General features: G+C 43.9%; 1 protein-coding gene across 2 annotated transcripts in view; it reads right to left on the reverse strand.

The window, feature by feature from the left end:
• The window catches only part of MCUB (mitochondrial calcium uniporter dominant negative subunit beta), a 157070-nt gene that overhangs the window by 113464 nt on the left and 21080 nt on the right, over nt 1-22526 (reverse strand). The window contains exon 2 of one of the 2 annotated variants that reach the window (XM_073571972.1): nt 3904-3945. The exons of the other annotated variant lie outside the window; for it this stretch is intronic. Coding sequence (XP_073428073.1) covers nt 3904-3945 — 42 coding nt within the window. The remainder of the gene's footprint in view (nt 1-3903; nt 3946-22526) is intronic. 2 annotated transcript variants of the gene reach the window in all.

The raw sequence follows: 22526 nt of genomic DNA on the forward strand, positions 1-22526 counted from the left end.
TTCGCTCCTCACCCAACCGCCTCCAAGACATCTCCCGAATTGCCCCCATCCTCTGTAATTCTTTGCCCCAACAAGTCCAACTATCAACCACATTTGGATCCTTCAGCCGGAACCTGAAAACCCACCTCTTCAACAAAGCCTACAGCCTTCAATGACCCCGCTACCTCCTCTCTCACCACTACTGGAGATATCACGTCAACCAACACCAGAACTGCTGCAACCCACCAACCTACTGTCTCCTTCCCCACCATCCTGTAGCATGTAAGCCCGAAAGGGCAGGGTCCTCTCCCCTCTGTATCAGTCTGTCATTGTAAGTTTGTATACTGTAAGTGATATCTGTAATTTGTCTGTAACCCCCTTCTCATGTACAACACCATAGAATCAATGGTGCTATATAAATTAACTAGCTGAAGAGCCCGGCGCTGCCTGGGCATAGTAACTAACTGTGGTTAGTTATAGCAAATTATAATTATCCTCCATCCCATAGTCCCGTGCCCACATACCCATCATACATATCCACGATCCCATAGGCCCGTGCCCATATACCCATCACACATCCTACATCCCATAGTCCCATGCCCATATGCCCATCATACATATTCGCCATCCCATAGTCGAGAGCCCATATACCCATCACACATCCTTCATCTCATAGTCCCATGCCCATATACCCATCATACATATCCTCCATTCCATAGTCCCGTGCCCATATACCCATCATACATATCCGCCATCGCATAGTCCCGTGCCCATATACCAGTCATACATATCCTCCATCCCATAGTCCAGTGCCCATATACCCATCACACATCCTCCATCCCATAGTCAACCATTATGACATCATAATGAGCGGCAGGGCTTGCAACCTATGACGACATCAGCGTCGCCATGGCAACCATTATGACATCATAATGAGGGGCGGGGCTTGATACACACTTTTTTTCCCCCCATTATGAAAGACAGGGGCAAAATTGTTTGGTGAATTGGAACGCGCGGGGTTAAAATTTCACTTCACAACATAGCTTAGGACACTCTCGGGGTCCAGATGTGTGAATGTGCCAAATTTTGTGGCTGTAGCTGCGACCGTGCGGATGCCAATCCCGGACACACACACACACACGAGCTTTATATATTAGATAATAATAATAATAATTAATAATGTATATTGAACCCAGCATTTTTAAAGGGAATCTGTAGATAAACCCCAGATGTAACCTGAAAGAGAAGAAAAACGAGCTATATTATACTCACCCAAGGGCGGTCCGGGTTCGATGGGTGTTGCGGTCCGGTGCCTCCCATCTTCTAGCAATGACGTCCTCTTCTTTACTTCCCATCACGGCTCTTTTCTTCTCTTTCAGGTTACATCGGGGCTTATCTACAGCATTACAGAATGCTGTAGGTAAGCTCCTGATGACGGTGGCCGTAGCTTATAGTTGAAAAAATAGGTGACAGATTCCCTTTAAATAAGGGATCAGAAATATCACTAATGTATGACAAGTGATAAGAGTAGAATCAGACCCTTCTAATAATTAATTAGAAATAGGGCTGTGGAGTTGGAAAGTCAAACCACTGACTGACTCCACAATTTCCATGACTCCGACTCCACAGCCCTGCCTCACTACTGAGCATGTACATAAAGTGCATGGATATTGGTATTTTTTAACTCAATCAATGGTGCTTATTAATTCATAAATCGAGGCTTGTAGATATTAAAATGATTTCTAAGGCTCTAAGCTTTGGTAACAGAGTCTCTGTGTGATTCTATTTAATCCTTGGCTTGGAATTTGCAGATCAAAGTCGTATGACTCAGAGCATTACCATCACATGATGATTCACCAATGCATCGGAGGAAAATCTAATTAGGATCTGTTAGCCTACATTCTTTGCCTAGGCCTTTAGGCCACTCTGCCTTAAGACGCAGCTGTCATTTCACAGTGGACACACGCGGCATGAGAGCGGAGGCCTGGGGACATAATTCAAAGGGCTGTTATAGGAATGTTCATAAAGCTGGAAAAAAAAATAAACCATGCCTGCAGAAGTGAAACAAATTATAAAAACCAATACTAACCTGTAAACATCACATTGTGATATTATTTCTGTAATGAAACTAACCATTAAACTGTAATATTAAATAGATGAAGACTCTCAGTACCATCAAGAACACCTGACCCTAATGCCATGTCAGAAAAACAGGCCTTAAGCTACATTCACACATCTGTGTGCTGTCCATATTTATCTTGGACAGCACAATGTACTATAAACACACAAGTCATCAAGGTAAGCCGCTGGCAGCTCCCTTTGTAATTGCTGGCCAATGACATCCCATATATACTCAATGGGACACAAGTCGGATATTGCAGTGGCACAAACAACGTGCAGCCTGGTATTGTCAACTTGAAAAACAGGTTTTCAGAAACTTTCATTTGGTTGTGGAACCAGTTTTTTACCAATGTAAAGCCAAGCTGTTAGTGTAAACCCCATTATCCCGGTAGCAGGACGAGTGTGCGATACCCTTGTGAACGTCTCTGCATAGAGTTTTCAACGTAGTCTCATCAGATTAAAAAAAAATGTCCATATTGTGATCCATATTGTACTGCAAGTGACACTATATACCAAGCCTAAAGCGTCAAACATTGTCTACACAAACCAGCAGAAGGTGTTTGGCTACAAGCCAGATGTCCAGCTACAGGTGTTCCATGGCCCTCATGTCACCACTCAAAAGCTATGAAGGTATGGAGCCAGAAGGCAATGGAGGTGGGAATGGAGGTCTATCCTCTTCAGCAATGAGTCCTGCTTTTGTCTTGGACGCAACGATAGGTCTGAAGACCATGTGAGCAACGCAGGCTTGATGTTTTCCTAAGGGAACGTGAAAGTGTCCCAGGAGCCATTTTGAACACGATATCACCAGGCCACAAGGCCTAAAAAAATGCTACCATCTACCGATCCAGTGATTTTCATAATTCAATGACTTTTCCTTCTTAGTTTAGCAATTTCAATAATGAGGAGTATATATTCTAACAAACCTTGTTGTACAGCTTTATAAAATTGCTATGACTTATTCAGGACAAAATATTCAACCATACACTCCTAGGCTTTGTTCACCCAGGTTTTTGCCATACATCAGTCTTGGGGAACGTGCCCACCATCCACAGTTGCTGCGGGTTTGACGCTGCAAATTTATGCAGTGAACACATGCAGATTCACCAGCGTTCAACAGAAGGCAGGGCTTGGATGCAGCGAACATGTGCTGCATCCAAAGCGCTGCTTTTCTGGATCGTGGGCACATGGCCTTAGACATGATTTATGCATATACTATAATGTACTCACATAATGCCAAACATATTCTGTTGACATACAACTGGGTGGGGTTTGTTAAGACACTTTGTTTTTGAGTTATGGAAAAAGCACAGGCTGCTATTTAATATAATATCAAATACAGTGTCCATGTCCTTTCACAAGCTTGTTCTTGCTGCCCTCATCCCCCACTACAAGTTGGTGCAAATACCTGTTTATTATGACTTGGAACTTACCTTATCTGACGCTCTAATCTGCCACTGATCTTTTTTTAATGGGTTATCCCAATGAAGGATATCAGCATTCTGCCAGCACTTTAAGTGCAGGAGCATCCTTTCCCAACATGCAATGCTCCTCCGATGCCTTGCTTGACCTGAACTAAAAGGCCGCCTTTATGGTATGATTACAAGTTTAAACAACTCTACGTATTGTAATCTGTCTTGGTGTTTCAGCTCCTAGAGATGATTACACTTGGCAATAGGCAGAAGAAAGTAAATTAGACTTTAAATTAGGACGGAAGACAACTAATGGATGGTGCTTTTGTGTTATTTTTAGGGGTGTTGGACAAAAACAAAATTATCTATGAAATTATGCAACACATTTACTCACCTGTCTATTTGTCCCCAGGTACATAGGAAGTGGAACAATATTCTAGTTATAAAAAAAAAAAAAATAGTAATATAAACAGTAAAAAAATTACATTAAAAAAAATCAGAAAAGGTGCAGAATTCTGAAAGAGGGACCAAGACTTGCATCTGTTATCAATGGTAAGATGTAATGGAGTCAAAGAAGCTGGGTGAAATGTGCGCGTCAGGGCAGTGGGATGAGACTCCATTATGGTACACTGCGAGACGAAATGAAATGGCTCAATTGCCCATATTTACTGCAAATATCTCCATCTTACTATTGATAACAAAGTAGGTGTAACAAACACCATTGATAAAAATCTGGATGGTTTCTAGGTCCACTGCAACAAGTGCAGCTGTTTGTTATGTGAGGTTTTGTTATAATTGATTTCATACACAGAGATAAACTTGTCTAATGATTTCTTACTTGGTTCATCAATTATATATTGGCTAATTTAGGTGCTAGCACTCATCGAATATTTCTTACCAAAATTCCTAAAAACCATTGCAAAGGAATAACAGATTGTGTTTAGGAATTTTTCAAGCACTTTAATTAAACTGCCTATTTGCATTGTTGATATATAATTTATGGTATTAATCTACCGTATGTTGTAATTTCCAGAGATAATTATTCCAGATATGAGAATTAAGCATATCTCAGTCCCTATTTCAAAATTCTGCACCTTTTCTGATTTTAATGTACTGTTATATAAAATATATATATATATATATATATATATATATATATATATATATATATATATATATATATATATATATATAATTTTTTTTTTTTTAACTAGAATATTGCCTTACTCCCCACATACCTGGGGACAAATAGACACCTGGATAAACGTGTTACATGGTTCAGTATTTAGGAAGTGGCCCCCATGAAATTAGGGTTGCCTTACTAATAGGACTAAAAGTTGTATAAATATTATCTAGCAAATTGTCTGAAGTGTAGTGAACATTTTTTCCCCAATTGTAAGATGTGCACTTGGCTTTACATCACAAAGGGAAAAAAAACAAACACATACCATAACTCAATTACATGAGAGAATTAAAAAATAATCTCCTGCGAAATTGATTTCTTAAATCACCTCTGTTTTGCATGGTGGAGGATTTTGGAGCGGCTGTCACAGAATCTATCAAATGTGACAGGAAAACTAGCAGTGCAGTCAATTGGGCCCGCCAGGCACTGACAGATCCAGCTACGCTTTGTGCTTGGCTTTATGTGGAAAGAAAGCCAACACTCTCACGACTGGAACTAGCCCTGCAGGGCCACACAGAATTTCATTTACATTTATCACAGACATTTCTGGGTCACATGCGGAATTAGAACGTTTTCTATTTAAGCATTGGATTGTTTACATTTTATTAATTAATAGAAAAATAGCTAAGAGTGTTGGGGGTCTCTAGATTTTTAACTGCCTCACCAGACGGGTCACAAGACTGTTCTTCACATGGGTGTAAGATCTGAAAGTGGCAGCTGCATTTCTTATTAATAGCAGGTCATCATAGAGATCAATGCTCCATTAAGCGTAGAAATGTTCAGGTCAGAAAAGCAGAAATCTGTAGATGGATGTAAACCACTGACAATAAAATTATGGCCTTAAGCTCTCCCCTCGCCTCCTCCCACCAGCTGCTGAGTATTAAAGAGAATCTGTCACCAGGTTCATGTTATGTAATCTTAAGAAAGCATGCTGTAGATTTCTGCAATGCCTCTCTTATCAAGCTCCATGGTTTTGTTTGCTTGCAATGATTGTTTCAGCATCAGGAGTTTATTATTGCTGGGACACAGCAGTGGCGGGCATGCTAGTCGGACACGCCCCTCCTGTGATAGGCACCTCACTGTCTATAGACATTATACAGCCTGGTGTGGGCGGAGGCAGCATTCTCAGCTCTGCTGTATTGCTAAAATTAAAAGCTCTGATTGTGTCAGAACGGCTGCACCCAGTAATCCAATTGATACATAATTGGATTCAGGTTCTCTTTGTCTACGTCATGCTGCACTCAGATGAGGTAGAAAAAAACCTGCTGACAGATTCCCTTTGTTAACTCCAAGATCCTCATAACTAGGAGTGTCATATGCAGTCTTGGACGCAATTAACCAAAGAAAACAATATATTTGTGCCATTTGACACAGCTGTTGGACAGTAGGGTCATTAGAATCCGTTGCTCTAAAATAGGACACCATATTGTGATGACAGAACAGATTAACATCCTACAGTCCTGACTCATCCAATTAGGAATATGTGGATAAAGATCCAAATAGTTCCTCACTTTAGGCGGGCTGCAGATGAGAACATGGAGAAGAAAAAAAATAAATAAATAATTGTCTGCATTTCCTCCAGAAAGCTCGGACAATTTTCATCCTTGTGATATCTACATGTCCGTTTTTCAATGTCTGTGTGACATCTGTACAATCTGTTTTCATAGTTCTACATCAAAAAATGTACATGATCAAATACAGTTTCCTAGCTTTATAATAGACTAGCTGAAGATGCCGGCGTTGCCTGGGCATAGTAACTAAGTGTGGTTAGTTTTAACAAATAACGGCGGCATTCCTCCTGCATCTCATGCTCCTTTTTACACAGCCTCCTCCTGCACCTCACGCTCCTCCTGTATACACAGCATTTTTCTGCATCACAGCTTTTATATACACACAGCGGCAGGCAGTGTCAAAGGGCAGACAGCGCCGCCCTGTCCCTTCCATGACAGCACTGTCCCGTCTCCTTCCTGCCAGCAGTGACCCTCTGCGGCTCTCAAGTCATTGTCATTAACCCCTATTAGGGCACGGGTGTGACTTTCGCCTTCTGCACGGGTTTGCGCCTCTTCCTGCTGGCGTACATGATGTTGGTGTTCATGTCGCTGCTCTTCTCCAGCGGAGACTGACAGCAGGGGCTCTGCCTGTGTGTGGTGGGTTTCTTCTTTCCTCCTTCCTGCCAGGCCAGCAGCTGGTGCACAGATCCAATCTCGGGTCCGAAGAGTTTCTGGGCTTTATGTCCCAATCAGCAAATTGGCGGCGGCAAGCAGCGCAGACAGAGTGAAACTCTGGAGAGGGGCCATCACTGCTACCGGAGAGGATGGCACCGCCTGCTGCTTTTTTCCTGTCTTCCCTACCTGAACTCTCGGTAGATGCAAGATCCTGAGCAGCTGAAGGACCTGTGATGTCACAACCATGTGACCAGTCACGTATTGGGAGGAGGAGTCACATAGGGCTGTACTGGTGCTGGAGTAGAAGTATTAGCTCGTGTCACAGAATAGGGTCTTATATCACATCACTGGGGGGGGGATGGAGGAGTATAGGTACCCTGTATACTTGGGATCAGAGGGTCCCTGCAGCAGAGCTGTGTGTGCAATGTATGTGAGGCCAAGCTGTGTGTCACAACTGTTGTTGGATGTCCCTGGACCAGGGGCACTTTCCCTGTGGCTATGCGAAGTGGGCGGGGCTCTGTGGAGTGGATATAGCTTGATACATACACACATACATACACTCAGCTATATATATTATATATACATATACAGTGCCTACAAGGAGTATTCAACCCCCTGCAGATTTAGCAGGTTTGATAAGATGCAAATAAGTTAGAGCCTTCAAACTTCAAACAAGAGCAGGATTTATTAACAGATGCATAAATCTTAAAAAAACAAAAAATTATGTGGCTCAGTTAAATTTTAATACATTTTAAACATAAAAGTGTGGGTCAATTATTATTCAACCCCTAGGTTTAATATTTTGTGGAATAGCTCTTGTTTGCAATTACAGCTAATAATCGTCTTTTATAAGACCTGATTAGGCCGGCACAGGTCTCTGGAGATATCTTGGCCCACTCCTCCATGCAGATCTTCTCCAAGTTATCTAGGTTCTTTGGGTGTCTCATGTGCACTTTAATCTTGAGCTCCTTCCACAAGTTTTCAATTGGGTTAAGGTCAGGAGACTGACTAGGCCACTGCAACACCTTGATTTTTTCCCTCTCGAACCAGGCCTTGGTTTTCTTGGCTGTGTGCTTTGGGTCGTTGTCTTGTTGGAAGATGAAATGACGACCCATCTTAAGATTCTTGATGGAGGAGCGGAGGTTCTTGGTCAAAATCTCCAGGTAGGCCGTGCTATCCATCTTCCCATGGATGCGGACCAGATGGCCAGGCCCCTTGGCTGAGAAACAGCCCCACAGCATGATGCTGCCACCACCTTGCTTGACTGTAGGGATGGTATTCTTGGGGTCGTATGCAGTGCCATCCAGTCTCCAAACGTCACATGTGTGGTTGGCACCAAAGATCTCGATCTTGGTCTCATCAGACCAGAGAACCTTGAACCAGTCTGTCTCAGAGTCCTCCAAGTGATCATGAGCAAACTGTAGACGAGCCTTGACATGACGCTTTGAAAGTAAAGGTACCTTACGGGCTCGTCTGGAACGGAGACCATTGCGGTGGAGTACGTTACTTATGGTATTGACTGAAACCAATGTCCCCACTGCCATGAGATCTTCCCGGAGCTCCTTCCTTGTTGTCCTTGGGTTAGCCTTGACTCTTCGGACAAGCCTGGCCTCGGCACGGGAGGAAACTTTCAAAGGCTGTCCAGGCCGTGGAAGGCTAACAGTAGTTCCATAAGCCTTCCACTTCCGGATGATGCTCCCAACAGTGGAGACAGGTAGGCCCAACTTCTTGGAAAGGGTTTTGTACCCCTTGCCAGCCTTGTGACCCTCCACGATCTTGTCTCTGATGGCCTTGGAATGCTCCTTTGTCTTTCCCATGTTGACCATGTATGAGTGCTGTTCACAAGTTTGGGGAGGGTCTTAAATAGTCAGAAAAGGCTGGAAAAAGAGATAATTAATCCAAACATGTGAAGCTCATTGTTCTTTGTGCCTGAAATACTTCCTAATACTTTAGGGGAACCAAACAGAACTCTGGTGGTTTGAGGGGTTGAATAATAAATGACCCTCTGAATAAACTTTTCACAATTTAAAAAAAAATTAAACAAAGAAATAACATTATTTTTTGCTGCAGTGCATTTCACACTTCCAGGCTGATCTACAGTCCAAATGTCACAATGCCAAGTTAATTCCGAATGTGTAAACCTGCTAAATCTGCAGGGGGTTGAATACTACTTGTAGGCACTGTATATGCCCATACATACACTTTTCCTTTTTAAGCACCCATAGACATGAATGGACGAGTCTTGTCCAAGACTTGGAAAATAGTAATGCATGCTCTGAGTCGGACAGAGAAACATCGCTCATTTGAATAGCCCTGTTGAATACCATGGGTCAGTGTGCTGTCCGTTTGCTGGCACACGTCTGATTTATACAAAAAGAAAAAAAGTCAGAAAACTCAGGTGACTTTTTCCCCTCACGTTATCCGTGTTCAGTCCATTTTTCTTTATTTATTTTTTTTTACAGCAGCAGCTATTCATAATTTACAAGACCATTTAGGCTGAGTGCAGACGGACCTTTTCCGCGCAGAATGGAAGAAATTCGCAGGTCAAATGACCTGCATTTTTCCTGCGGATTTCTTCCGTTTTTCCTGCGGTTTTTGTGCGGTTTTCCACTGTGGTTTTCCCCCTGCGGATTTGGTGACAGGGGAGATGGAAAACCGCACAAAAGAAGTAACATGCTGCGGATTTTGTACCGCAGGAAAACCGCGCGATTTAAAGGCTACTGTATATCACAATGCGGATATGCAACGTTTCTGCGCGGTAAAATCTGCTGCGGAACCGCTGCAAATCTGCATCGTGTGCACACAGCCTTACTGCTTTCCAAGTTGAATGGGTGAGTCTGATCTGATGGCAAGGGACCAAGTTCACCAAAGCAATTCATGCAGTGGTGGGAATTATAGTAGAAGTGAACGACCCATCGATGACTGGAGTAACACTTCTGGATGTGACGCTTGGCAGTTGGAAGATGTGCCAAATTCATTAAGGAGCGCATGCATCTTACTGCAGCGCACAATTACGCAAGTTTGGAGTACAAAACATCAGTCTTGATGAATCTTGCCCCATGTTGTGGAAATGCTACAGATCTGCTTTAGCATTTTGCATTGTGAAGGGTGAAATCTGAAGCATAATATGGTGTAGATCTCTTAAATTCTCATCCACAATGCTGGTACTATGTTATATTGCGTATTTGAATCTGAAAATCTGCATCGACAAATCCACACCAAATATGCCACCTGTTTGTGCATCTTTAAGGTGTACATGCTGGGTGACTGAGACGTCTCAGCTTGGGGTCTGATTACTATAATGATGCTCAGGAGATGGGAATGATTTATTCATAACATCATTCTCCTTCACACCGGATGTCATTCCTTTTTGTGCTGATGACTGAAAAACACTCCTGTATACACATCCCAATTCGCGGGATAGCTGGACAACACAAAATTCAAACAGATTCATGTCCCTTAGGTAAGGGTCACACAGGCCTATTGTCTGGCCATTTACTAAATAATACAAGGGAATCAAAAATGGACAGCCCCAAGACTACAATGAGCTTTCCACGTTACAGATTTTCTTCACCCATTAGCTCATCATACACACAAAAGAAATTGACATGTTGCGGATCTGAATCCAGCACCTCAGCTCAGTTTACGTCAAGGAAAAAAAAAAAAAAAAAAGCCCAATGGACATGAGATTTATATAAATCCCATCCACTTTGCTGGAACTGTAAGACGCTGCGTTTTTGTTTTGATGCAACAAAATTACGTAGCATCATAAAGTCACCTAAAACCATTGGTACACAGCCTTATAGCTTTTTCACACGTCCCGATATTTCCGGTACTGGAAAAACAGTACCAGAGAGATCCGTGTCTTGTGGGTTTAATACTTGTGGTATACGTGTGGCCCAGCCCCAGATCCTCAAAAATGGAGAGGCTATGAGTCTTGAAATAAAGTGATTTGTTTGTTTTTTTTCTACAATTCTTGTATTACTTTTCAGGGGGAGGGGCTGTGCTGATGAGGGGGAATAAAATGAGATGAGGGGCTTTGCAGAGAGGAGATAAAATGAGGGGCTACTTAGAGGAGGGGGAATAAAATGAAGGGATGAACAGAGGAGCGGGAATAAAATGCAGGGAGGCGCAGATGGGGAAATAAACTGAGGAGATGCAGATGGCGGGAAATAAACTAAGAAGCTGTGCTGATGGTGGGGAATAAACTGAAGGGCTGTGCGGGGACCATGAAATGAGGGGGATGTGTGTGTGTGGGGAGTGGGGGGCAGTAAAGTATATGAGGAGCTGTGGTGACCAAAGTGTATATGGAGCTGTGGAGGGCAGTATACCGGGGGATGTGGTGACCATACTGAATAGGGGCCTGTGGTGATGATCATACTGTTTGGGTTGCTGTTTGTGGGTCATAATATTATATGGGGTGTTGAGGGGATCATCATAGTATACATGGGGGTTGTTTGGTCTGTGGTGATCATCATACTATATATGGGGTCACTGGTGGTTACTACACTATATATCGGGGGGTTGTTGTGGATATCATCCTGTATGGGCAGCTGTGGTCAGCATCATACTGTGTAGGGGGGACAGTGTGAGGAGTGGTTACATTTTGAAGAGGGCTACGTAGTGGGAAGTATATCAGCATAGTGTGAAAAGGAGCACAGAATGGATATGGAGAAAGGACAGTGTGAACTGGAGACCCAATATGGAGAGGGGTTAGGATAGTGGGGGGACAGTGTGAAGATATAGAAAGTGCAATGGAAAATTAGAGAGGGGACAACTGTGGAATAGGCCATGGTTCATAAGGGGGGGGATAGTGTGGCGGTTATAGCTGATAATCGTAGACAGTATGGAGGTCATATAACAGGTCATATCACCATACAAAAATTAAATAGGCAAAAAACAATGCTTTATCATCATATCGCCAAACAAAAAGCGGAAAAAACGTGATTAAAAAGACAAATATAAAGGGTAAGTGCACAAGTAGTTTTTAGGTTGTGCGGATTTTGTTGACAAGAGGACAAAAGTCCTGCGGTTTATCTGCGGATTAGCCTGCGGTTTCTCACCTCACAATGGTGAAGGTAGGAAACCGCAGCGGAATCCGCACAAAGTATTGACATGCTGCGGATTGTAACCAGCAGCAAATCCGCGCGGAAAAATCCGCAGCATGTGCACTGCGTTTATTTCCATAGGAAATAAAGGTACGGTACAATGCAGCAGAATCTGCTGCGGACCCGCAGGGCCAAATCTGCTGCGGATCTGCAGCAGAATCCGCAGCGTGTGCACATACCCTAAATAAACCTGGTACCGCTGAAAACGTCATCTTGTCCCGCAAAAAAAGAGCCATCATACAGCTCCATCAGCGGAAAAATAAAAAAGCTATAGCTCTCAGAATAAAATTATGCAAAATAAGTATTTGTATAAACTAATCTTTTATTGTGTAAAAGCACCAAAACAAAAAAAACCTATACAAATGAGGTATCGCAGTAATCGTACTGACCCGAAGAATACAACTGTCTTATGAATTTTACCACCCGCGACACATAACACACAAGAAAATTCCTTAGTTGCTGGTTTTTGCTCTTTCTGCCTTCCAAAAATCAGAATAGAAAGTGATCAAAAAATGCCATAGGTCTCAAAATGGTACCAATAAAAACATCAACTCGTCCCGCAAAATACAAACCCTCACATGACTGTGGGCCGAAATATGGAAAAATTATAGCTCTCAAAATATGGTGAAGGTTTGCAAAAAAAAAAAAAAAAAAAGTCATTTAGTGTGTGAGAGCAGCCAAACATAAAAACCCGATCTAAATCTGGTAACGCTGTAATCGCACCGACCCGAAGAATAAAGTCGCTTAATCACCTACACCACACAAGGAACAGCGTAAAAAAATAAATAAACCGATTCTTCACCTGCTGTTTTGTTCATGGCCCTACAGGACCGATATCAGTAAATAAATGACACCACACACTTTAATAATGGCAGAAAAGTGGCCGTGCGTTTATTTTGGGTTAATAATGAATAAACAAACCGTTAAATAAATAATTCCATAAAATTATCCAATATTACCATACCAGAGAAACAATCCGCCCCTTAACGGGTGATTTTCCCACAATAAAACATCACGACAGATAATCTGAAAATTAGGGAGGGGGGGGGGAATCTTCTTTCTTCAGAAAAATGTTGTCTGAGGTAAAAACTGCCAGTGCAGGGTTTTTTATAAGCACAGAAAAACCGCCAAATTTCTCCAGCCAATCCTGGCCCGTTAAAACGTCGCCAAGGAAACCAGTCAGAAACCAGATATGCCTTTCTCCACAAACCATACTGAGGGCGCCCAGCCCACTTTTAACCCATTTTTTTTTATTATTAAAACAAATAAATAGATATTATTATGGCCCGTATGGCCATGGGACCCCCCCCTTTATGTATTCCTTTATTGCGGGGGGGGGGGGGGGTTTGACATTCTGCCCAAAGATCACAGTAAGGCTCGTGCACATTTCTACTGCACTCCGCGCTTACACCGGGGTTTCCATGTAAATCTCTGAAATACGTGACTCAGACAGAACCCTGGCGGAAGATTCCTATAATGAGGCAAATGGAGGCACTGTGGACGCCATAAGACCTGTGATCCAGAGGTGTCGTCTTCTTAGGACTGAATAAAAGGGCAGTTGTCCAGAGTTTTGTGCACTTTTGAAAAGGGCATCTGTTGTGAACACCTTTGACCTGGCTTCTGAGTTTGGGCTCCCTCTGGTGGTTGCTGCTGGTAATGGAGCTGGTCTGGTTGACAGAAGTCAATCATCTAAGGATGATGATTGGAGGTCAGATGTTACAGACTGGAGAGATTTAAGTGAGTAACCTTCCCTCAGTTGTTGCCGGTAATGTGGTTTGCTTCCTGAGCATTTTGGAAGTCTGCTTGCCTCCTGCTCCGCCCTGCATCATTCAGATAAGTTATTTGTCTGCTTGAATCTTTTTTGCATTTGGATTCATTTTTGCTTTTCTCTGATTTTTGCTCTGCTGGTGTGAGTTCAGCCTGGTTCCCTGCTGGGAACTGTGCTGGACTCTATTTCATATGCCACAGCTTATGTCAGTCTTTTCTGTATCTCTAATCCCCTGTTATATCAGTATCTTTGTTTTGCATCCAGTTCACACCAGAGTTCTGATTTAGTGGGGGAGAGGTCGTGTGGCCTCAGTATTTTTGCATATCAGACGTGTTGGATTTTTCTTAGGGTTTTTTGCGCAATTGCAGACAGTATCCTTTCCTGTCCTATCTAGACAGTTTGGGCTCCATCATTTGCTAACTCTATTTTCTGCCTGTGTTTTGTGCCTCATCTTGTCTCACCGGCAAAATATGTTCGGGGGGCTATCTATTCCTTTGGGGTTCTGCTCCGGGGCAGTTTAGCTTTCCCTTTTCTCTCTTTAGGCTTAGTTAATTCTTTGGCTGTGCCGAGGCGTCTAGGGCATTGTACACGGTGTGCAGAATTATTAGGCAAATGAGTATTTTGATCACATCATCCTTTTTATACATGTTGTCCTACTCCAAGCTGTATAGGCTTGAAAGCCAACTGCCAATTATGTAAATCAGGTGATTTGCATATCTGTAAAGAGGAGGGATGTGGTCTAATGACATCAACACCCTATATAAGGTGTGCTTAATTATTAGGCAACTTCCTTTCCTTTGGCAAAATGGGTCCGAAGAAAGATTTGACGGACTCTGAAAAGTCAAAAATTGTGAGATGTCTTGCAGAGGGATGCAGCAGTCTTGAAATTGCCAAACTTTTGAAGCGTGATCACCGAACAATCAAGCGTTTCATGGCAAATATCCAACAGGGTCACAAGAAGCATGTTGATAAAAAAGGCGCAAAATAACTGCCCATGAACTTAGGAAAATCAAGCGAGAAGCTGCCAAGATGCCATTTGCCACCAGTTTTGCCATATTTCAGAGCTGCAACGTTACTGGAGTATCAAAAAGCTCAAGGTGTGCCATACTCAGGGACATGGCCAAGCTAAGGAAGCTGAAAAACGACCACCTTTCAACAAGAAACATAAGATAAAACGTCAAGACTGGGCCAAGAAATATCTTAAGACTGATTTTTCTAAGGTTTTATGGACTGATGAAATGAGAGCGATTCTTGATTGGCCAGATCGATGGGCCCAAGGCTGGATCAGTAAAGGGCAGAGAGCTCCACTCCGACTCAGATGCCAGCAAGGTGGAGGTGGGGTACTTGTACGGGCTGGTATCATCAAAGATGAACTTGTGGGACCTTTTCGGGTTGAGGATGGAGTGAAGCTCAACTCCCAGACCTACTGGCAGTTTCTGGAATATACCTTCTTCAAGCAGTGGTACAGGAAGGAGTCTGTATCGTTCAAGAAAAACATGATTTTCATGCAGGACAATGCTCCATCACATGCATCCAAATACTCCACAGTGTTGCTGGCCAGTAAAGGACTAAAAGAAGAAAAAATAATGACATGGCCCCCTTGTTCACCTGATCTGAACCCCATAGAGAACCTGTGGTCCCTCATAAAATGTGAGATCTACAGGGGGTGAAAACCGTACACCTCTCGGAACAGTGTCATGGAGGCTGTGGTGGCTGCGGCACGCAATGTTGATCGTAAACAGATCAAGCAACTGACAGAATCTATGGATGGAAGGCTTTTGAGTGTCATCGTAAAGAAAGGTGGCTATATTGGTCATTGATTTTTTTTTGTATTGTTTTTGAATGTCAGAAATGTTTATTTCTAAATTTTGTGTTGCTCTACTGGTTTACCTGGTGAAAATAAACAAGTGAGATGGGTATATATTTGTTTTATTAAGTTGCCTAATAATTATGCACTGTAATAGTTACCTGCACAAACAGATATCCTCATAAGATAGCCAAATCTAAAAAAAGAAAAAAACACTCCAACTGCCAAAAATATTAAGCTTTGATATCTATGAGTCTTTTGGGTTGATTGAGAACATATTTGTTATTCAATAATAAAAAGAATACTCTCAAATACAACTTGCCTAATAATTCTGCACATGGTGTGGGTACGTCCCACGGCTAATTCTAGTTGTGTTGTCAGTTTATGGGTCTGCAATCCGCTAAGGCCTCTTTCACACATCAGGTTTTCGCCGTCAGGCGCGATCCGGCGCTTTTGACAGAAACCGGATCCGGCGAAATGCAATGCCGGATCCGGTTTCCCCCCCATTGACTTGCATTTGCGCCGGATCGCGCCGGATGGCCATGCGTTTCATCCGATTTTCGCATGGCCATCCGGTTATCGCCGGATCCGGCAATGTGTCGCAATGTGTCGCGATCCGGCGTCTGGAAAAAACGTCTACTGTAACGTTTTTTGTCTCCGGCGAAAAAGCCGGACACGCCGGATCCGGCGCGTCCGGCTTTTTCACACAATGAAAGCCTATGAGCACCGCAATGCGCCGGATCCGGCGAAAGCCTGATCCGGCGGCCGGATCCGGTTTTTTGGTCTGAGCATGCTCAGTAGCTCTGCCCACAAGACATATATAAAAGCAAGACAGTGGGACCCACAGCCACACCCAACATGCCACCCAAGACAGCAACCAGGCGCAGGAGAAGGCAGGAGACCACTGCAGCACCATCCGCACCACCACCACCCCAAATGGAGCAGCAAATAGAACATGCTGAGGAGGGGAGGCCAGCAGCAGAGGAGAGACGGTAATTATCAAATAACCCATTCCTCCAAACTAGGGCTATTGAATATCAAGATATTCATTGGCCCTTTGTTTCTCTTTATTCAACAGCCGCCCAATAGATGCAGCAGCAGCAGCAGCAATGGCAGCAGCTTCAACACCACCCACAGGCATGGAGTATGGCCACCAGGAAGACAGCACATCATCTTCTGGGAGCCCTCCCTCGCATCGTCAGCGTTTGACGGTAAGTTTTTATTTCCAAAATCCATCTTCTCTGTAATATATGTCTATTCATGGCCTTTTATTTCAAAACAGGAATCACAAGATGAAGAGGAGCTCCCAGAAGAAGAAGGAAGGGGTGGACAGACACCTGGAGTGGGCTCACAATTGGTAAGTTTTTTGCATCAAACGCAGAAACACAACATCACACTACACACAACACATAGAAAACAATGTTCTGCAGACCACACACAGCAAACAAATGCCTACATCCAAAGACATAACTTTTTTTGTTTTCTTCTCTAGTCTTCCCAATCTGGTGCTTGGCCAAGAGGTGCTCGCAGTGCCTCCCAGGGTCGTCGGCGACAGCAACGCGGCGGTCACCAGCGTGTAAGTATAAATATTTTTGCTTTGTTTTTTTGCACTTTTTATTTCATTTCTTTTGTGGAGGCTAATTATGTTATTTTTGTCTTTTTCTTTAACAGCCTTCACAGCGTGCTCCCGACTCTGACGGTGAGGATGGAGGGATTGATATGGACCGCCTCATCGATCTTGTCAGAGAAAGGGAGCCGCTCTGGAATATGGCTGACCGCCGCCACGCTGACCTGATCGTTACCCGACGACTCTGGGAGGAAATCTGTTCGCTCCTTGTGGGCCGCTGGGAGGACCTCGATGTTCGGGCCCAGATTACAGAGCGTAAGTATATACAGTACCGGTTGCTTGATGTAAACCAGTGTTTCCCGAACTCCAGTCCTCGTGGTCCCCACGGATCATGTGTTCAGGATTTCTATTTACTATGGAAATCCTGAAAACATGACCCCTGGGGACCATGAGGACTGGAGTTTGGGAAACACTGATGTTGTATACTAACCACTCCTTTCTCGTTTCAGGGAACAGAATTGTGAATCGGTGGCAGTCTGTGAGGGATCGTTTCAAGAAGGAGTTCAATAAAGAGATGCGGGCCCCGAGTGGATCTGGAGGACGCAGGAGCAAGTACAAGTACGCAGAAGCCCTGTCGTTCCTCCGGGAAACAATGGTCACCAGAAGGTAAATATTACACACCACATGTGAAAAAAAATGTTAGATGTAAATTTTTTTTTCAGCCAGGGCCATACCATGTCAGTATTTTAATTGTTTTTTTTTCTCTTTATTCCACAGCACGGTGAGCAGCACTCGGGAGCCTGCACGATTGGACCCTTCTGAGGCGATCCCTGAGGAGACCGGCACCGAGGGAGACTTCGACCGCCCCGGTACATCTGCACCTTCCCAGCCTTCCCACACATTCGACCCATCTGTCCCATCCACCAGCACAGGAGCATCGTGGCCGCCTACATTACATGAAGCTGCTGGTGAGGAGATCGCTTTCCCTTTACCCCACCCTTCTGCCCCTGCCACCTCTAGTACACCTGCGGGTACTGGGCGGCAGAGGGGTCAGGAAAAGACTTATGCGCCAGAGTTCTTGCATCTGAATGCATCTTTCCAGAACTGTCTAAAAGTCTTGTCAGAGCAAATCTCCGCAGGCTATCAGCAGATCAACTCCAGCATTCTGGAGGTGAAGACCCTTCTGCAAACCATGCATTCAGAAGCAAGATCTTCGCCAAACCACACCTTTTTCAGGTCTGTTGTGGAGCGCATGGAAACGCTCTCTCCTGCCCAGCAGATGCATGTAATGCATTCATGCCACGCTGCTCTCCAGCAAGTTACCTCCCAACCTCCTCCTCCTCCTCCCACCACAGTAGTTCCTCCACCTGCACCCCCTCCAGCCACTTTCCATCCTCCCCCTCCTATTACATCTACACCCCCTCCAGCCACTTTCCATCCTCCCCCTCCTATTACATCTACACCCCCTCCAGCCACTTTCCATCCTCCCCCTCCTATTACATACCATCCACCTCCAGCCACTTTCCATCCTCCCCCTCCTATTACATACCATCCACCTCCCCAGCACCATCCACCTCCCCAGCACCAGCCACCTCCCCAGCACCAGCCACCTCCCCAGCACCAGCCACCTCCCCAGCACCAGCCACCTCCCCAGCACCAGCCACCTCCACAGTACCTGCAAACTCCCCAGTACCAGCAACCTCCCCAGTACCAGACATCTCCCCACTTCCAGCAACCTGCCCCGTACCAGACATCTCCCCACTTCCAGCAACCTGCCCCGTACCAGACATCTCCCCACTTCCAGCAACCTGCCCCGTACCAGACATCTCCCCACTTCCAGCAACCTGCCTCGTAAGAGACATCTCCCCACTTCCAGCAACCTGCCCCGTACCAAACTCCTTCCCCATACAACTTGCCATCAACATCATCTGCTCCTACAGTCCCTGCCCAACCCTCCACTCCACCACCCACCACCTCTTCTGCTTCCCACATGTCCACCCATTCTGTAGTTTTTTCCACACCTTCACCTCTAACTGTTCCTTCCCCACAACGATCCCAGTCCTCTCTCCACACTCCCAGTGTCGAAGTGTCCCGCAGCCCCTACAGCAGTATTTCCACCACACACTACACAGAATTATAATGTGTGTTTTTAAATAAAAATGACCAGTTTTATGGTTTCAGTTTTATAGTTTCAAATTTTTATTAAACATGTTTATTAAAATTTTAAAAAAGTTTACTAAAAAAAACATTTTTCAATAAAAGTTAAATTATTTTACACTGGTTGTCTGTCATTTCTTTCTGCGGCGAAAAAGCTTAAATACAGGGTATTTAAAAGGTGAAATGGTATTCAAAACTAGGTATATAACTGTGGGTAAATTTTAGCTTTTTGCCACAGTTGTGTTCCTGGTTGTGTTTGAAGCAAAGTATTTCACCTAAAAAGTTGTGTTTATTGTTGGTGATTTCCTAACAATGTACACAACTTTTGTTAAAAGGTGAAATACTTTGCATAAAACACAACCAGGTACACACCTGTGGCCTAAAGCTAAAAATAGAGACCATGACAAGATAGCCAACTTTGGTTGGCAAAGGTATATACTGTTGGTACAGAAGGTACACAAGTTTGGGGCACAAATCTTTCACACTCTGTCATCCTGCCAGTGTACTCTGCCTTGAGGTGACAAAGTATAGTGCAAAATTGTCCCTCATTACTGAAACCGTCACAGAACTTCTAGTGGTAATGTCATGGTAATCTTGCAAGGTGGTTTCTTCAGAGGTGTCCTCAATGGAAATGGGTTCCTTGCATATAACAAAATTGTGGAGTACCACGCACGCTTTGATCACCTCGTCCACAGTTTCTGTCTTGAGGTTGATCGCAGTCAATAGGACCCGCCATTTGGCTGTCAGAATACCAAAGGTACATTCAACCATTCTTCTTGCTCTTGTGAGGCGGTAATTAAAAATGCGTTTTGGTCTTGTCAATCCTCTGCTAGAGTACGGTTTCAAAAGGTGTTCTGACAGCTGGAAGGCTTCATCCCCTACACAGACAAATGGCATAGGTGGACCAGATGTTTGCGGCAGCGGTCTAGGTGGTGGGAACTGGAAGGTGTTTCCATACAGTTTACGCCCCATGGCAGACAGTTTGAAAACTTGAGAGTCATTGGAGCGGCCATAGGCCCCAATATCAACCGCAATAAATTTGTATTCCGCGTCAGCGATGGCCATGAGGACAATTGAAAAATATTTCTTGTAATTGAAATATTCCGATCCAGATCCAGCTGGCTTTACAATGCGGATATGTTTCCCGTCCACAGCGCCCAAGCAGTTTGGAAACTGACATATCTGTTGAAACTTGTCAGCAATTTCAATCCACCTCTCTGTTGTGGGCTCTGGTAAAAACTCTTCAGCTAAGGAGTCCCACAGTGCACGGCATGTGTACTTCACAATTCCAGATATGGTGGAAATCCCGAGTCTGTACTGGAAATGCAGTGACGAAAGTGATTCTCCAGTTGCAAGAAATCTGTGGGGAATTAACAAACAATAAATTAGTTTTAAATCACAGCATTATACCAAAACTGACCTAACACTTGGAGATACAAACTACCACCAACAAGATTGCAGTGAAAGTGTGCTCTGATGCGATCATATCCAATAAATGTGGCTTACCTTAAAGTCACCATCAGACGCTCTGCGGGTGAAACGGAGAAGCGGCAATAGGTGTCCGCTTTTCTTATGAGGTGTGCAATGCGCTCCACCAAGTAATCAAAATTCTCCATTTTCATCCTAACATATCCAAAAAATTTATCCGGGTTTCGTCGAAGGTCCATGCATAGTGTAGAATAGACCCCACGCGTCATTCTCTTGGCTGTGATGGGGTGGATCCACAAACGTCGTCTACGATGCCTGATGCGCTGCTGTCTCGCTCACTCCTTCTCCAGAACAATCACCCTCAAACGATTTGCCTCCGCTGTAAAATCCGCCAAATTCTTCAAAATATTTCCAATGACAACATCCATCTTCGCCAGTAAACTTGCTCTTCTCTCCAACCTGCACTTTCTCCTCTACAACCTGTCAAAGAAGGGCTGTAGGAACATGCTATATATAGTTTTCCAGTAGCCAATCCCGTTCGGAAGGCCACAAGGGTCAATTTTAAAAACCGGATCCGGCGTAATCCGTCGAAAAACGGATAGAAAAACGGATGAACCGGATGAGACGGATCCGGTTTTGTCTGTCAAGAAAAAGACGGATCCGGCAGAAAACCGGATCCGTCACATCCGGTTTTACTAAACATTTGCCGGATCCGGCGTTTCGGCACGACGCCGGATCGCGCCTGACGCCGAAAACCTGATGTGTGAAAGTAGCCTTAGCTACCAACCTCTAAGGTTATCTGGTTACCTAGCCTATTCACCTGCTATCCTCCTTGGATACCTAATCATAACAGACACCCATGAACAGAGGCCAGAGAGAGTCCAGAGATACTCTACTTCCTTACTATAGTGAATGGATCCCTCAGAGGTTTCATCTGAATCATGTCACTCAGAGATTTAGATGTAAACTCCAGTGTAAGTGATCAGCGTAGAGCACTAGATAAATGTGATCCCAAACGTAATGTAAAATGTTCCCAATAAAAGCTTCAACTCAATCCTAAAAAAAAAAAAGCAAGTCGCCACTCACATCTGTCACCTGTTGTCAGAAATATAGGGGGCTTCCACTTTACTGGTAACACAAAGGATCTGGAAAAGCGAAATGGCTCCTCGACCATCAAAAGAAATTCAGGAAATACTCTGCTCCTAAATCCAAATGCTCCCCCTCCCTCCCTTCTGAGCCCACAGTGTACCTAAACCACATATAGGGTACACCTATTTGGCATTTCTGAAGCGATGAGATCCGGCTCAACTCTCCATATGGCTAAGCACTACTGTACAGCCACATATGAGTTATTGCCACATTCAGCAGAAATTGTGGAACAAATTTTGATGCCATTTTTACCCACTTCTCGTGAAAAATCTGGGGCTAAAACAAACTTTTGGTGGTAAAAATGTAATTTATTCTTTCTTCACCGCTCAATGATATAAAATTTTGTGAGGCACGTGGTGTCAATATGATCACTGCACCCCTAGATGAATTAATTGGGAAGTGTAGTTTGTAATATGAGGTCACATATAGGGGGTTTCTGATGTTTTGACACCTCAGGGGCTCTGCCAATGTGACATGGCACCCTCAAACCATTCCATTCTTCCCTTCTCAGCTTTGCAGTGTGCCTCAAAAGTAATATTCCTCCACATATTGGGTATCAGTGTATGCAGGATAAATTGCACAAGTTGTATGGTGCAATTTCTCATGTCACCCTTATGGAAATGCAAAATTTGGGGTTAAAAATAACATTTTTGTGCGGAAAATGTGATTTTATTATTTTTATTTC

The sequence above is a fragment of the Dendrobates tinctorius genome, unplaced genomic scaffold (genome assembly GCF_039654945.1).
Source record: "Dendrobates tinctorius isolate UK_male_01 unplaced genomic scaffold, ASM3965494v1 ptg000030l, whole genome shotgun sequence".
Taxonomy (NCBI): Eukaryota; Metazoa; Chordata; class Amphibia; order Anura; family Dendrobatidae; genus Dendrobates; species Dendrobates tinctorius.